The following is a 17,374-nucleotide window of genomic DNA, read 5'->3' as shown; positions in this document are numbered from 1 at the left end:
TATGGGACTCTCTACATTTCCTGGACTTGATTGACTATTTCCTTTCCCATATTAGGGAAGTTTTCAACTATAATCTCTTCAAATATTTTCTCAGTCCCTTTTTTTTTTTCTCTTCTTCTTCTGGAACCCCTATAATTCAAATGTCGGTGCATTTAGGGGCTTCCCTGGTGGCGCAGCAGTTAAGAATCCACCTACCAATGCAGGGGACACAGGTTCAAGCCCTGGTCCGGGAAGATCCCACATGCCGCAGAGCAACTAAGCCCGTGCACCACAACTACTGAGCCTGTGCTCTAAAGCCTGCAAGCCACAACTGAGCCCACGTTCCACAACTACTGAAGCCCGTGCGCCTAGAGTCCATGCTCCACAGCAAGAGAAGCCACCACAATGAGAAGCCCATGCACCACAATGAAGAGCAGCCCCCGCTCGCCGCAACTAGAGAAAGCTCACGCACAGCAACGAAGATCCAACACAGACAAAAATAAACAAATAAATAATAAATTTGTAAAAAAACAAAGTTGGTGCATTTAATGTTGTCCCAGAGGTCTCTGAGACTGTCCTCAATTTTTTGTTCTTCTTTCTTTATTCTGCTCTCCGGTAGTTATTTCCACTATTTTATCTTCCAGGGCACTTATCCGTTCTTCTGCCTCAGTTATTCTACTATTGATTCCTTCTACAGAATTTTTAATTTCATTTACTGTGTTGTTCATCATTGTTTGTTTGCTCTTTAGTTCTTCTAGGTCCTTGTTAAACGTTTCTTCTATTTTCTCCATTCTATTTCCAAGATTTTAGATCATCTTTACTATCATTATTCTGAATTGTCTTTCAGGTAGACTGCCTATTTCCTCTTCATTTGTTAGGTCTGGTGGGTTTTTACCTTGCTCCTTCATCTGCTGTGTGTATTTCTGTCTTCTCATTTTGCTAAACATACTGTATTTCGGGTCTCCTTTTCACAGGCTGCAGGTTTGTAGTTCCCGTTGTTCTTGGTGTCTGCCCCCAGTGGCTAAGGTTGGTTCAGTGGGTTGTGCAGGCTTCCTGGTGGAGGGGACTAGTGCCTGTGTTCTGGTGGATGAGGCTGGATCCTGTCTTTCTGGTGGGCAGGACCGCATCTTATGGTGTTTGATATTACTTGGAGCTGGGAGGTGTCTGGTGGCCCAATGTCCTGAACTCGGCTCTCCCACTTCAGAGGCTCAGACCTGACCACTGGCCAGAGGAACAAGACCCTGTCAGCCACACAGCTCAGAAGAAAAGGGAGGGGAAAAAAAGAAAGGAAGAAAAAATAAAATAAAATAAAATAAATAAAGTTATTAAAATAAAAAATTTAAAAAATTATTAAAAATAAAAAAGTAATAAAATTTAAAAAAAGAAAGAAGAGAGCAAGCAAACCAAAAAACAAATCCACCAATGATAACAAGCACTAAAAACTATACTAAAAACAAACAAACAAACAAACAAAATGGACAGAACCCTAGGACAAATGGTGAAAGCAAAGCTATACAGACAAAATCTCCCACAGAAGCATACACATACACACTCACAAAAAGAGAAAAAGGGAAAAAAATATATGTATCATTGCTCCCAAAGTCCACCTCCTCAATTTGGGATGATTCGTTGTCTATTCAGGTAGTCCACAGGTGCAGGTACATCACGTTGATTGTGGAGATTTAATCCGCTTCTCCTGAGGCTGCTGGGAGAGATTTCCCTTTCTCTTCTTTGTTCGCACAGCTCCCGGGGTTCAGCTTTGGATTTGGACCCGCCTCTGCATGTACGTCGCCTGAGGGCGTCCGTTCCCCGCTCACACAGAACGGGGTTAAAGGAGCAGCTGCTTCGGGGGCTCTGGCTCACTCAGGCCGGGGGGAGGGAGGGGTACGGAGGAGGCGGGGCGAGCCTGCGGCGGCCGAGGCCGGCGTGACGTTGCAGCAGCCCGAGGCGCGCGGTGCGTTCTCCCGGGGAAGTTGTCCCTGGCTCACGGGAGCCTGGCCGTGGCGGGCTGCACAGGCTCCCGGGAAGGAGGTGTGGAGAGTGACCTGTGCTCGCACACAGGCTTCTTGGTGGCGGCAGCAGCAGCCTTAGCGTCTCATGCCGGCCTCTGGGGTCCGCACTGATAGCCATGGCTCGCGCCCGTCTCTGGAGCTCGTTTAGACGGTGCTCTGAATCCCCTCTCCTTGCGCACCTCTGTAGCTTTATTTATTCTTTTAATTAATTTTTATTGGAGTATAGTTGCTTTACAATGTTGTGTTAGTTTCTGCTGTACAGCAAAGTGAATCAGTTATACATATGCATATATCCACTCTTTTTTAGATTCTATTCCCATATACGTCATTACAGAGTATTGAGTGGAGTTCCCTGTGCTATGCAGTAGGTCCTTCTTAGTTACCTATTTTATATATAGTCGTGTGTGTATGTCAATCCCAATCTCCCAATTTATCCCTCCCCCCCTTTTCCCCTAGTAACCATAAGTTTGTTTTCTACATCTGTGACTCTATTTCTGTTTTGTAAATAGGTTCATTTGTACCTTATTTTAGATTCCACATATAAACAATATCATATTTGTCTTTCTCTGTCTGACTTACTTCACTCAGTGTGACAATCTCTAAGTCCATCCATGTTGCTGCAAATGGCATTATTTCATTCCTTTTTATGGCTGAGTAATATCCCATTGTATATATGTACCACATCTTCTTTATCCATTCCTCTGTCAATGGACATTTAGATTGCACTGTAGCTTTACAGTAAGTCTTGAAGTCAGGTAGCATCAGTCCTCCAACTTTGTTCTTTTCCTTCAATACTGTTTGCTTCTCCATATAAACGTTAGAATCAGTTTATCTATATCCACAAGAGGACTTGCTGGGATTTGGATTGGGATTGCATTGAATCTATAGATCAAGTTGGGAAGAACTGACATCTTGACAACCAAAAGTTGGCGTTTTTAATTCTCAGACGTGTCCACACTGAGCACCTAGCAATCTGTCAGTTATAGTTCATGTTTTCCTACCCCGGCACTGGTTCTCACAGTGGTTTTCAGTCATGAATCTCTGCTCCAGTAAGCCATGACTCCCTGTTATTTGCCTGTCTGTCTCACCAATATTGGAGGTTTGCCCGATGTCTCCCACTCTTACAGATCCAGTCTGTTCAGTCTTCTACTTGTTGGGACAGAGTGGTGGCTTCCAAGCTCTTTACATGAGGAACCAGAAACCAGAAGTCAGTGATTTAAAAAAAAAAACACCAAAAAAACCCACTATTACATCTTATAATTTTGTATGTCAGGAATTTGAGCATGGCTGAGATTGGCAATCATTCTGCTCCATATGGCATCAAGTGGTGTCAGATGGCAGCCGGGCTGCTCTGGAGCATTTTGTTGCTGTAAATTGTACATAAAATTCACCATTTTTTTTTTTTGGCCACGCCACGTGGCTTGTGGGATCTTAGTTTCCCGACCAAGGATCGAACCCAGGCCCCTGGCAGTGGGAGCACGGAATCCTAACCACTGGACCGCCAGGGAATTCCGTAAAATTTACCATTTTAAAATGTACAACTCAATGGCATAAAGTACCTTCACACAACGTTGTGCAACCATCACAGAACTATCTGGTTCTAAAACTGTTCTACTATCCTAAAAGGAAACGCCATCAGCAGTCATTCCCATTTCCCCCTTCCCCAGCCCCTCACAACCAGTTATCTACTTTCAATCTCTATGGATTTGCCAGTTCTTGATACTTCATATAAATGGAATCATACAATATGTGCTCTGTTTCCTCTGGCTTCTTTCACTTAGCATACTGCTTTCAATGTTCACCCATGCTGTACCATGTATCAGTACTCCATTCCAATTTCTCTGCATCCTCTGCACTTGTTCTTTCTTTTGATTATTACCATCCTAGTAGGTGTGAAATGTTAACTCATTGTGCTTTTGATTTGCGTTTCCCTAATGACTAATGATGCTGAGCATCTTTTCATGTGCTTGTTGGCCATCTGTATACGCTCTTTGGAGATATGTCTTTTCAAGTTCTTTGCCTATTTCTTTCTTAAATTATATTTATGTTGTTGACTTGAAAGAATTCTATTTATATAATGGACACTAGACCCTTATCAGATATGTGCTTTGCAAATATTTCCCCCTATACTATGGGCTGTCCTGTCACACTCTCTTGATTGAGATCTTTGACACACAAGAGCTTTGAATTTTAATGAAGTCAAATTATCTATATTTTTCTTTTGTTGCTTGTGTTTGGTGTCTTATTTAAGAAACCATTGCCAAATCCAAGGTCATAAACTATTACTCCAAAGTTTCCTTCTTAGAATTTTGTGGTTTTAACTCTTATAGGTAGGTACTGATTCATTTTAATTAATTTTGGTATATGGTATGGGGTGAGGGTGCGACTTCTGTTACTGATTTCTGGTTTGACTCCGTTATGGCAAAGAAGATTTGTTGTATGACTTCAATGTTATAAAATTTATTGAGACTTGCTTTGTGGCTTAATATATGGTCAACCCTGGAGAATACTCCATGAGTACTTGAGAAGAATATGTACTTTGCTGTTGTGGTGTGGGGTGTTGTACATGTGTCTATTAGACCTAATTGGTTTATAGTGCTGTTCAAGTCCTCTATTTCCTTACTTATCTCCTTTTTTAAAAAATATAAATTTATTTATTTATTTTTGGCTGTGTTGGGTCTTCGTTGCTGCACCCAGGCTTTCTTTAGTTGCGTTGAGCGGGGACTACTCTTCGTGGCAGTGCGCAGGCGTCTCCTAGTGGTGGTTTCTTTTGTTGCAGAGCATGGGCTCTAGGCGCACAGGCTTCAGTAGTTGTGGCACGTGGGCTCAGTAGTTGTGGCTCGCAGGCTTAGTTTCTCCACAGCATGTGGGATCTTCCCAGACCAGGGCTTGAACCCGTGACCCCTGCATTGGCAGGCGGATACTTAACCACTGTGCCACCAGGGAAGTCCCTCCTTACTGATCTTCTAAGTAGTTGTTCTTGTCATTTATTTTGCTGACCCTAAAGATTAGCCAGAGGTAAAATCTTATGGTCTTCTCTGGTCTTTTCTGACTGAGTCCTGCCCTGGGCATGCACATGGCTTTCTACATAACCAGATATACATGGGAACATTTCAAAGCCCTTCTTCTCCAAAGCATCTCACTCCTCCCTTTTTCTTTCCGGGATTCTGGCATGACTGTTGTTTGCCATAAGCATCGGCAGCTTATTCACTTGCCTTTGAAAGTTTCTGAGGAACATCCTTCACATAGCTGCTTCTCCACTCTAAAAGAGTTTAGAGTTAAAACAAAAGAAAAGCAAAAAATCCCCTTGCGTCAGTCCTTCAGGGAGACTTCTAGACAGCTTGAAACAAACACAATTCCTTGGGAGTAAGGTATACTCCTCCCTCCTGAGCCAAGAACCCTCACTTGGAATGCAGGCTGACATCCTCAAGACCGCTGCTCTACTAGGGAAGGGCTGGGGCAAGAATAAGTTTAAATGCCAGCAAATTCTCCTATCACATTTCAATGGCTCTTCTACTGACTTAACATTTGCTTGGTTGCTGTAAACCTCTAACGATCTTCCAGAGTTCCAATAAACTTGATTCTGTTCATTTTTTCTTAGTGTTTCCAGGGTTTCTGGAGTACCCTACCCAGAGTGCCCTACTCCACCGTGTTCACCAATTTCACTCAGTTCCGTGAGTGACGTTTTGAAGTTTACATCCTTCTGCTAACATCTTAATTTAACAGTGTGGTGGCTTCCCTGGTGGCGCAGTGGTTGGGCATCCACCTGCCAAGGCAGGGGACACGGGTTCGAGCCCTGGCCCGGGAAGATCCCACATGCCGCGGAGCAGCTAGGCCCGTGAGCCACAACTACTGAAGCCTGTGTGCCACAACTACTGAGCCTGCGCGTCTGGAGCCTGTGCTCCGCAACAAGAGAAGCCACCGCAGTGAGAAGCCCTCACACTGCAAAGAACAGTAGCCCCTGTTCGCAGCAACTAGAGAAAGCCTGTGCACAGCAACGGAGGACCCAACGCAGCCAAAAAATAAAGAAATAAAATAAATCTATTAAAAAAAATAGTGTGCACTTTTTTTTCTGAAAGGAATAACAAATCAGAAGAAAGAGAAAAGTAGAAATTTCTCTAGCATCAGTGACCTTGTGAAAAATCAATAAAATGATTTATTTTATATATGCAAGTCAAAATCTCTTTGTACACTTAAATTTTTGCAAATTAATACAGACATAACAATACTGCTCCATATAAACCTTTGTATAAACATTAAAGGAAATATATACATTATTTTTTCTTTTAGTGCTTCTGAAGCACAGAATGCACAAGTCCACCTGAAGACTTTCTGTCGTCACATGCGAGAACAAATGTCAGGGGTTGAGGCAGCCTCAGGTGCACTTTGTAATGTCTCTAGACAAAATAGAACAGAGTTGGAGGTAGATTGTTTGGTGACTTCCCCTGCCCCTCCCACGGAGAAATAAGTTACCCAAATAGCAGCTTTCTTACTCTTTGATCCAAACTGTCCTGAATGTTGCATGGTTTTAAAGGCACAACTCGGAATGGTTGAAAACTTTGTTCAGCACACACAAGATTACCAGTTGGCCTCTGAACACCTGTTCTTTCTAAAGGACATAGTAAGAGCACCAAGGAGTGCTCCACCTGCACATGGCCCCTCGTCACTCTGGAAATGCCCAGGACGGCCAAGTTCAAGAGTGAACCCTTATCACATGTGGCAGGGGCGACAGGGTTTACTGATTTTAACCTGCTGGATTAATAACATCACCCTCCTCAATTGGGAAAAGTAACAACAAAACAACCAATTAATACTTTCAAAGAAAACTCATAGGGCAAAAGCCAGCTTTTCCCACCAGAGGATCTGAAAACAAAAAGCTCCACTGCTTTTTCGTAGCCTCTGGAAGGCAGTTCCCTTGACTAAAACATCGTAGGATACTCAACAATATCTCATTCTATCCTACAGCACAGAAAACTTATTCTTTTTTCCTCCTTGGTCTTTGCATTAACATCATGATCTGCTGTTGATGTGATTAACGTTGTTGAGAAGGTGATGGGATTCTATTTTTTCTAGTACCTTCTCAAGGTACTGAATTAAGACTCGTCTTTTGAACCTAAAAAAGAAAAAGAAATTTTATTAGCCAAAAGGTCCTTAAAGCATTTATGATGCGTGAGGTACCGTGCGGGGTACAAAGTGGAACTGGCCATTCACATGGGAAATAGAAAATGTATGTTCATGTAAACATAGGGCTTAGCTAATACCGAGAGTACCAACTGAGAGCCCAGGCCCACCTCAGAGTGTGAGGAGTCCAGAAGGCTCCACAGACCTGGATGAATGAGTTGGCCTCAGGTAGTATTAATCTAAACGCCTCTGGAGACAGCTGTAACTATGACTGAGGGCCAGGGCTTAGGAAAGCAAGGCAGGACTTCCCTGGTGGCACAGTGGTTAAGAATCCGCCTGCCAATGCAGGGGACACGGGTTTGAGCCCTGGTCCTGAAGATCCCACATGCCACAGAGCAACTAAGCCCGTGAGCCACAACTACTGAGCCCGCGTGCCACAACTACTGAAGCCTGTGCACCTAGAGTCCGTGCTCCACAACACGAGAAGCCACCGCAATGAGAAGCCCGCGCACCGCAACGAAGAGTAGCCCCCGCTCGCCGCAACTAGAGAAAGCCCGCGTGCAGCAACAAAGACCCAGCAGCGCCAAAAATAAATAAATAAATTAATTAATTAAAAAAAAAAGAAAAGCAAGGCAGCACCAATGCCTCCGCCTGTCTTGCCTTGGGCCCGCCTTCTTAAAAGAAAATACTATGAAGACTTCCTCTTTACACCCACCTTGCAGCTTCCTTGATGGTAAATTCAACGAATTGTTTCCTCACTGCAAGAGGTCCTTGCACTCCTTCAAGCAAAATGAAAATTCTTTCATACTCTGCAGATATTTAAAAAATTAGTATTTTTAAAAATATGGATGAAAAATAAAATTCAATCGTTATACATCATCAGTAATCATTCCTTGTGTGTGGGAAGTTAGGTATAATTTGTATTTGAAACTGTCAAATCAAGACATCTGCACATATCTGCTAGGGAAACTCTAAACACTAATTAAATGTGGTCCGCTGAATAATGGCCCCCCAAGTTGTCCATGTCCTAATTCTGAGAACCTGTGAACATATTACCTTATATGGCAAAAGAGACTTTACTTTGCAGATGTGATTAAGTTATGGCTCTTGAGATGGGGAGATTATCCATGCTTATACATGTTGCCCAATGTAACCACAAATATCCTTACAAAAGGGAGGCAGTAGAGCTGGCCAGAAAGAAAAGATGGAAGGGTGGGAGCAGAGGTTAGAGAGGAGAGAAGGGGCTAAGTTGCTGGCTTGAAGATGGAGGAAGGGCCCACGAGCGAAGGAACACAGGCAGCCTGTAGAAGCTGGAAGAGGCAAGGAAACAGGTTCTCCCTAGAGCCTGCAGAAGGAACCCTGGCCTGCCAACACCTTCATGCTAGCCCAGTGAAAATGATTTCAGATCTGACTTCCACAACTCTAAGATACTACAGTTTTCAGCCACAAAGTTTGTGATAACTTGTTACAGCAGCAAAAGGAAACTATTACAGCAAGTAAGGGGAAAAAGAGAGAGAAAGGTGTACTGGGTCTTTTTTAGGTAAAGCAAGAGGAATCATTTTAAATTATGTGAAAACCCAGTACTTCCCGAAAATGCACCTCAAGAGATACCTGGAATCTATTCTGAATCCTAAAAGGAAAGGGACCTCCCATTATATTACTGATAGATGTTCTGTCACTACTTACTTCGTCCAAATTTTCGAACTTCCTTCATTAACTGGTGTTTTATATCAGCATTGATTCCTTGTGCCATAGCAGGAGTTATTTGCAACGTATTTGGCCCAGTTTCCAAAGCAGATGTTACTGACACTTTTCGATCCTCTACAGAGACATTGCAGTTCTTGGTTCCTCCTATGAGTGCATTACTACCAGGATTGTGCATCAGGCCATGTTTCCTGAGACTAGTGAAATCATCAGACAGAGAATCCACTTGGTCGGGTGGGATACTATCTCCTGCCATATTCATAAGCTCTGGGGCAGCAGATTTTGACAAGAAGCCATCAGGTGAGATTTGACCATTTTCCATCTTCTCCTCATGAGCGTCGCGAGTGACAGTAACATCTGGAAACCAAATTAACAAGTGGAGCTGTGACGTAGGTGCATTATGGCAACTCCACAGGGACAGCCCGGCGCTCCTCAGTTTTGAGGAAATTGTTTCATAAAGCAATGGAGCCTGAGACCCCTCAAATTGAGCGCAGGAAGGTAATACGACAAACGCGCTTTCTTCTCTTCATGGCACCATGAATACATATGGATACCAAGTAAGACAGTACAACTGCTAAACAGTCTCAGGTCCCTGGTGCTGAGGGTTTAGCTGCAGCTTGTGCTTTACAAGCTGAAAAGCAGCAAGTCTCACTTGGTGTCATGATTTCTGTCATTTACCTATGAAATGCCATGCTCTACCGAGCTTGACATCAGACTACATGGCCGCCCCCCCCCCCCGCCAAACTCCCGCCTCTCTCCCTCAAAAGTTCTGAGGAAACAGAGGTGGTGGCCATTGGATCTGAAGGCTCTGTATGTCCCCCTTCACCCCACCCCCAATCCCTGTCAGTATACGATCCTCCTCATCCATCTTTTCTGTCTCAGAAAAGTGAGTTTCCTTTTACTCCAGGTCTGACACCTCTCCTCCGTTGACTCGTCCTGCTCTGTGCCGGGCACCGTGCCAGGAGCTGGGGAGAGGCAGCCAACAGGACAGGCGGAAACAATCCCCGCCCTTATGGAACTTCCATGCTCATGGGGAGGCCAGGCAGTGAGTGTACAATGATCCAACGAAACAATTACAGTTTGAATTCGTGTTAGGGAAGAAGTAAGCAGGGATGGGACAGACAGCAGGAGGGGGAGCCCCAGTGGACCACGGGGTCGGGAAGGCCCTCCTGAGGAGGTAGGTGTCCTTTGGGCAGAGCCTGGAGGAGGAGAGAGAGAGCCGGCCTGTGCTCATGCAGAGGAAGAGTTCCAGGCTGCGGCAAGGGCACGTGCACAGACCCGGGGAGGGGACTGGCCAGGGAGCACAGAGCAAAGGACAGAGGCACAGAGAGCAAGGAGGAGACGACAGGCCACGTGTTAGGAGAGGATGGCGGGGCCAGGTCGTGCACAGCTGGTAGACCAGCGTGGGCAGTTCGGGTTGTGTTCTGAGTGCCTAGGAAAGGTGATGATGGGTTTTCAGCATGGATGTGGCGTGATCTCATTTCTGTGTTGGCATGATCACTTTGTTTGCAGGGCAGAAAGTGACAGATGTGGAGAAGATGGGAAATAGGGAAATCAGATAAGAAGCTATTGGAGTAGCCTGGTGACATGAGGGTAGCACAGATCAGAGGAATGGAGAGCAGTGGTGGGATGCGGGATTTATATTGGGCATCATCCAGTGGAATGGAGGAGGCCACGTCAGACTGCACTGGGTTGGAGCACAGAGAGGAATTGAGGACACGGAGCACACATGCAGACCCATCCCTTATTGAGCCCATTTGCTCCTACTGACTCAGCAACTCCAAATGGCTGCACATCCTTCCGCCCTGCCCTGGCAAAGCAAACAGGCGTATCTCTTGCCATTTCTCCAACTTGTGTTAATTACTATGTAAGTAGAGATCTTCCTCCCCTCATATTTATTGAGATCCTTGAAACACGGTCTCCACTCCCCATGGGGCCCTTTGTACGTACCACATAGATGGTTTAATAACGGTTTACTTAATGAACAAAAACTGAATACAAAAGAAATGAATACAAAGGAAAAGAAAATTGTTTAGTGTCTTAGTCCTCTAGGGGCCATAAGGAAATCACAACCACTACTCTATACCTGTATGTACAAGGGTGGGTTTTATGAGGTTTGGATAAGATGGGAACCACGAGGCTGAGGGTGGTCCCTTTCCGCCCACGTGGTTAGTTACAGTAGGTGGTGTTTGTGGTTTCCTCAACAGCAGGGACATACTCCGCCTTCTCTTAGATGACAGAGGACTGCTGGGTTCTCCAGGACGTTTCACTTTGTTTTGTGGCCCTGTTACAAACTCATCTGCTTCATCAATCATCATTCCCTAGAAAACATCAATGAACGTATTCCATTAAAGACAACACTGCAAGAACTCTTCACATGCATATACAATCATACGCTACATCAGCAATATAGATCTTAATCATGGGCCAGAGATTTGCCATTCCCCACAGAGACTGTTCTCAGAAAACGCTACTCAATTTCAATCTAGTCTAAGTGGAACGAGGAGGAAACTTGTTGTAAGGTCAAACATAACACAATCATGATTAACCAGAAAGCTTGGGGAATGAGCAACTCGATGAGAGTTCCAAAGTGGGAATAAACCCACAGTGACCTTTCTGAAGAAGTTACAAGCCATTTTGCATCAACCCTTGGTAAGGGAAATCATTCCCTTTTGTGTGCTTTAAACGCATCCTTAAGAAATATTGATAGTCACTGTACACAATGCTGCATGAAAATGGTGATGGGCAGGTAGATGGAAAATGTCATTCCCCCAACAGCAATCTCACAGAGATTCAAATATGTCCACCTTGGTGCTGGACAGAAATGAGGGAGGGGGCTTTTCACCCTTGGGAATAGATAAAAGATGAGAGCCAGCAGTATAGAAGGTTAACTAAAAGCTGTTCTCATCCAAGGATAACCCAAGAATGCGCGCTCCCATTATTTGAATAAAATCATGATAAATGACTTTTCCAAAGCATTTCCCAAAGCAAAACAGTACATAAAGGGGAAAACATAGTCACTGAGCATGTACCACGTGTCAGGTAATGTTCTAAATGGTGTACAGGTACTAACAATACTCCACAGAGCTCTATTAGTTAGGTGTCATAGTTATCTCCAGTGCTACAAATGAGGAAACCAAGACACAGAAAGAGTAAGAAAAACTCCAGTTAATTGAAGATTCAGGTGAAGCAGAATACCTTTCAGTCTATTTTTGTTACAGAAGACATTATTGCATGGTCTGCACCTTTATAACAATGGTCTCCTCCATGAATGCAGATATAATCTCCATTTGTCTTCATGCTTATATGTTCAAGTCAGTATATCTCTCACTTATACACACAGAGAGACACACACACGCATGCGCACGCACACATCTCACATGTACATCTCACGCACACATCTCACATACAGAACAAGCCATTAAGGCAACACCACTTAGTACTTCATATTTCAAGAGGAATACTTTATAACTGTCTAGATACAGCTCTAGAGATCTGAATAATGTAAACAGAGGAAATAAATGGTGATCTCAATATTAAAGGAATTAGTGTGTGGAGATGGGAACAAATACAGACTCTGGAGCTGGAAAGACGGGGGTTCAAATCCTGGCTCTTATCAGTTGTGTCACTCAGGGTGAACCATGTGACCACTGTGAGCTGTGATTTTATATTATAGGGCAGATAGTAGTACTCATCTGCAGTTGTGAGCATTCAATGTTATCATTTAAAACATCAGCTCCTACTACGTACGCAATAAATGCCAGCTATCACTTTTTTTAACCAACACACTCTTGCATAAGGAGGCTCCCACTTTCCATTCACAAAGAGCCCTGGAGGCGTATTTTATCTCTTAAACAAACAGAAGGAGAACCTCTGATTTATGTACATGTTGCCAAGAAGAAAGGAATTATTGCTAGAATATCACAATTTAGGCAGACATAGAAATAGATATCCCACCTTCTTATCTTGTTTAAATGGATTGCCAAAAGTATGTAGTCTTTTTGGTTGATCTGGATCAATCTCTCGAAGTGGAGAAGCCAATGTCTTTAGATATTCCTGATAGTTACCCATTTGTGCGACTGGAACACTATGAAGGGAATCTGCAAAATCACCGGAAAAGAAACAGATACTATACAGCAGAAGTGTGTGATCCTTTTGAGAGGACATGATCATAGTCTGATTTAGCATTGTGTATCTCGGCAACCGATAGTCTAAAATCTCGAATCTAGCAGCCTAGGATCTAAAATCATCTCTCTTCATCCCACTCAGCACTCAGTCTACCATCACTACGGCCTACAAGCTCAAATCCCTAGGGCAAGAACAACTCCCTCACTCTTCATACCAGGTTTGAGAATGGGCTGACTTTCCCTATACCACCATCCCAACTCAAAACCCCATATTTTGTGTTTTAAAGAGCCTAGGCTCGGGGCTTCTCTGGTGGCGCAGTGGTTAAGAATCCACCTGCCAATGCAGGGGACATGGGTTCGAGCCCTGGTCCGGGAAGATCCCACATGCCACGGAGCAGCCTAAGCCCGTGAGCCACAACTACTGAGCCTGTGCTCTAGAGCCTGTGCTCCGCAACACGAGAAGCCACCGCAATGAGAAGCCCGCGCACCGCAACGAAGAGTAGCCCCTGCTCGCCGCAACTAGAAAAAGCCCGCGCACTGCAACTAAGAGTAGCCCCTGCTCGCCGCAACTAGAAAAAGCCCGCGCGCAGCAACGAAGACCCAACGCAGCCAAAAATAAAATAAATTTTAAAAATAAATTTATTTTAAAAAAAAAGGAGCCTAGGTTCCATGGTTTTCTCTTATCATCCAGAGAATCTTGGTTAGCGGGCCTCACCCTCTTGGAAAATTTGATTAGATCTACAGGCTCTCTTCCTAGAAAAGTCCCCCCTGCCAAAAAAAACAAAAACAAAAACAAAAACAAAATGGCATATAATTTCAGGAGGTTGGCCAGGCTAAGATTTGCACATTTTAATGGACAAATGACCCTGCTTAAAACGAGCAAAATGGAGTAAAGGGGAATTACACACCGTCACCAATTATCCTAGACAATATCAGGTTCATTCTTTTCCTGTAAATGAGGAATTTGGATTGAATTCATCACAGTAGGCTGGGCGGTATAGCGTCGGGGCATGCAATTTCCGGAATCTGATAGACCTAGGTTCTGCCACTTTCCAACTCACTAAACCTGGGCAAACTACTAAAATGCTCACTCTCAGTTCCAATGTCCATAAAAATGGGCATAAAAACAGCATCTATCTCATGGGGCTGTTTTGAGACTTACAAGAGCTAAAACGTGTAGTGTAATATATGCACCGATTAATGCACACTTCCCCTTAAACCCGAGAACAATAAACTTGTGCCTGGGTAGCTGAAGGGATTCAGGGAAAAGAGGCATTATAAATAATAAAGTATTACAAAATAACTTACTCGTTATGCAATAAACATCTTCGTGAGAGTCAGACTTGACATTTCCCTAATCAACAAAAAGTACTTCTTTGTTCACTTACCTTCATCTTGTCCAACAATAAACTTGTGTGTTTTCAGCAGATTGGATCGCATTCTGGTTAACTGGTCTAAAAGACCTCTACGTGGAATATCATAAGCATTTCTATATGTCTGAGGTTTCAAATCCTATTTGAAATGAAACAATTTCAGTTACTCCTGAGGCTTTTAATATAGAAATATAATTCCTAATCCTCTTAAAATCTTAGTGAAGAGAGGGATATTCATTACAACTAACTACAGTAGAATTTTGCCAGTGGAAAATTTGCCTTCGCTGGCTCTGTTCTGGATTCTAATACACCCACGCAGCTTTAAGGCCACTGGGAATATCCTTTTACAAGTATGTCATTTAAAACATCAAATCCTGAGATTTGTGCCGGGCGCAGCCTTGCAGGCCCACTGTTTGTCGTCTAGAGGTAGTCCGCCGGCAGCCACGGAGGTGAGCTGCTGGGACGTCCATCCGGGAAGCAGTGGCTGATCCTACAAGGGCTGCGGTGATCTGAGCACCTCCAGCCGCGGTACCTTCGGGATCTGGGGCAGCATTGGAGCCCAGGCTGTGCTCTTCCCCAGGCTGCCCCCAGCCAGTGATGGAGAATGATGGGGGACGTTAGGGCCTGGCCAGTTGTGCCCAACGTGGACCCTCCTCTATGGGAAATCGTGGCGCCAGGCTTCCCTTCTGGGCTGGCCAAGACTTTCAAGAAGCCACACCTATGTCTGAGGCTCTTCATACCCAATTCTCCTTCCTTCCCCTGTCCTCTCACAAGTGTTAGTTCAGCAGCGTAATCTGATGGTTAGCAGACATTTGGTCCTGTCCAAAATGTCTGTACAACATTTGGTCCACGCCAGAGGTCCTTGATAATTGGTCACACTTGGTCCTGTCCAAAATGTCCATGGAGACATGTGGTCCACACCAAAGAAGGGCCCTTGATATTTGGTTCTGTCCAAAACCATTTGGCATGAACCAAATATGCTCATGGATATGTTTTGGATCGAGCCAGATTTCAAGGACCTTTTGGTGTGGACCAAATGTCTTATGGACATTTTGGATAGGACCAAATGTTCTGCAAGGGATCTGAAAGCTCTCTCTGCTTACTCTTGTTCCTTCTCCCCTTTATCTTTCACAGACCTTACCACCTCCCACCCCAAACAAGCTATTTATGTCACAGTTTACCTTGTTTAAGAGCCCTACTTGGAAGCCGGCAAATTCTTTGGTATTCAATTCTGCCAGTCTCGGTGCTGTTTCTCCTATGATTTCTTTCAATAGTTTTCTAAAATTTTTATTGTGAGTCAGGGACACTCCACCTCCAGAATGATTTTTCACTTTGATTCCAATTTCCTGGGGAGGTTTCTTCCCCACTGATGCTAGTATTCGTTCTGACTCTAGTTTGGTCTAAAATGAAAGTACATAGTATGTTATGAAAAGATCTATATTATCACTATTGTTTTTACTACTTAAGAAAGATAATACTTTAAGAACCCCATTGAACAAATTTCAATCGCAAATCACAGAAAAACGGATAATTAAACATTTTCCTGTGCTTCTCTGTACTACCACAGCAAACAGAGAGAGGGGGCTAGAAAGACAAATAATACACTTTTTTTTCTCTTGTCTAGTGTCAAAATTATGATTGAATCATGGAGAGAATGAAAACCACGGGTAAGAATTACATTCGTAGACATTTAAAATCACATTTTGTTACTGTAAAATCTAGTCTAAGTCAACATATTCATTTCGGACCCAGACATAAAGGGTAAAACTCTGTATTTATAAAAGTACACTAGTGCTAAAATTCAGATTACATAGATTGCATTATGTCTGAAAAAAACTTATAGTGTTTATTTCTAATATCAGACCACCCCCCAACAAGTAATACGCACTCAGTAAGTTTCTTACTAACTCACAACAAAAAAATCCTCTTAATAGACACTATTATACCATATTGATAAATATTGCTTGAGAATGTATTGTAGCAATATATTTGGGCATATTTCGTGATTTACATACATCTGAGATGGTTCAAAGAACACTGGTGACATAGAGTTATTAAATTAGTAATTAAATTAGTAATTAGAGCTAGTATAAATTAGTAACAATCTTTTCTTTTTCTCTAAAAGGTGGAATTCCACCAATGTCCAGTAAGCCCAAATTAATTTTGAATTTCTTGTGGTCTGGTCAGAGATACTCATAAATTTTCCCTAATTATTGGAATTAAGTATGTTTATTATCTTTTTAAAAATTTAGTCATGAAATAAGGGATAAGAGCAAATGAAGGGTCTGTTTCCACAAATTGGTCCTGAAAGGTCATTGATAAAACTATACAAGCAACGTGTCCCAGAAAGCCCCAGAACTTGCATGAGTTTCAACTCTGTTCACTATTCTTCCTTCTGGCCATACCCTGCTGACACAGCCTTAAAGGCCTAAGGTAAACATCAAATAAAAAAATATAAATCAATAGGTCAATAAATAAATAAATAACCAAAACAAAACATTTAACAACAACAAAAATCTATTAGCAGAGAGGGAAAGGGGTTAAGGGGACACTTGATAGATCAGAGATCTGGGTTTGCCTTTACTTTCTTTTGCATTTATGAGCACACTGGTCTGGTAGGAGCTGGTAAGCTCCAGACTATACTTAAGTTTTTGCCAGTTCCTAGCAAGGTGTGTCAGCATCCCAAATTGTGGAGTCATTTTGGTTCTTTGGTGTCAGAAATCTGACACTTATTTGCTCTGACACTTATTTGCTCTGTTTTCTAAAGGCCCAGCTTTGAAACATATCCAACTTGAAGCATTATTGTCACTGCAAATGCTACTACTATTCCCTACCTGGGAATACATTTGTGCACAAGAAGAAAGTAAAGCTGCTGCATTAATTTGTCATATAACATAACACATCTGTATGGCAGTGAAGCTCTAACTCAGTAGTTCTCAAACATTTCCACCCTGCAAGAATGGGCTAGGTAGAGGTGAGAAGTATGATAAGTAGGGGTGAGTGGAGGATGAGGTACTAATAGAGAGGGGCAGGCAAGGGACAAGGTGAATAATGGCAA

General features: G+C 43.2%; 1 protein-coding gene across 9 annotated transcripts in view; it reads right to left on the bottom strand.

Annotated features, from left to right (window-relative positions):
- Positions 1-6,140: 6,140 nt before the first annotated feature.
- LOC118888700 (integrator complex subunit 6-like) overlaps positions 6,141-17,374 on the bottom strand; it is a 49,758-nt gene continuing 38,524 nt past the window's right edge. For 3 of the 9 annotated variants that reach the window (XM_036840061.1, XM_036840063.1, XM_036840064.1), the window contains 8 exons: positions 15,498-15,716; positions 14,332-14,455; positions 12,774-12,916; positions 10,903-11,137; positions 8,799-9,173; positions 7,828-7,921; positions 7,068-7,104; positions 6,141-6,388 (listed from right to left, as the gene is read on the bottom strand). In XM_036840061.1, coding sequence (XP_036695956.1) covers positions 6,278-6,388; positions 7,068-7,104; positions 7,828-7,921; positions 8,799-9,173; positions 10,903-11,137; positions 12,774-12,916; positions 14,332-14,455; positions 15,498-15,716 — 1,338 coding nt within the window. In that variant the 3' untranslated portion in view covers positions 6,141-6,277. Of the gene's footprint in view, positions 7,105-7,827; positions 7,922-8,798; positions 9,174-10,902; positions 11,138-12,773; positions 12,917-14,331; positions 14,456-15,497; positions 15,717-17,374 lie in introns of those variants that run through there. The other 6 variants (XM_036840065.1, XM_036840067.1, XM_036840062.1 and 3 more) reach the window with 5 other exon arrangements.

This window comes from Balaenoptera musculus, chromosome X (genome assembly GCF_009873245.2).
Source record: "Balaenoptera musculus isolate JJ_BM4_2016_0621 chromosome X, mBalMus1.pri.v3, whole genome shotgun sequence".
NCBI lineage: Eukaryota > Metazoa > Chordata > Mammalia > Artiodactyla > Balaenopteridae > Balaenoptera > Balaenoptera musculus.
This window is presented reverse-complemented; position numbering and strand designations above follow the sequence as displayed.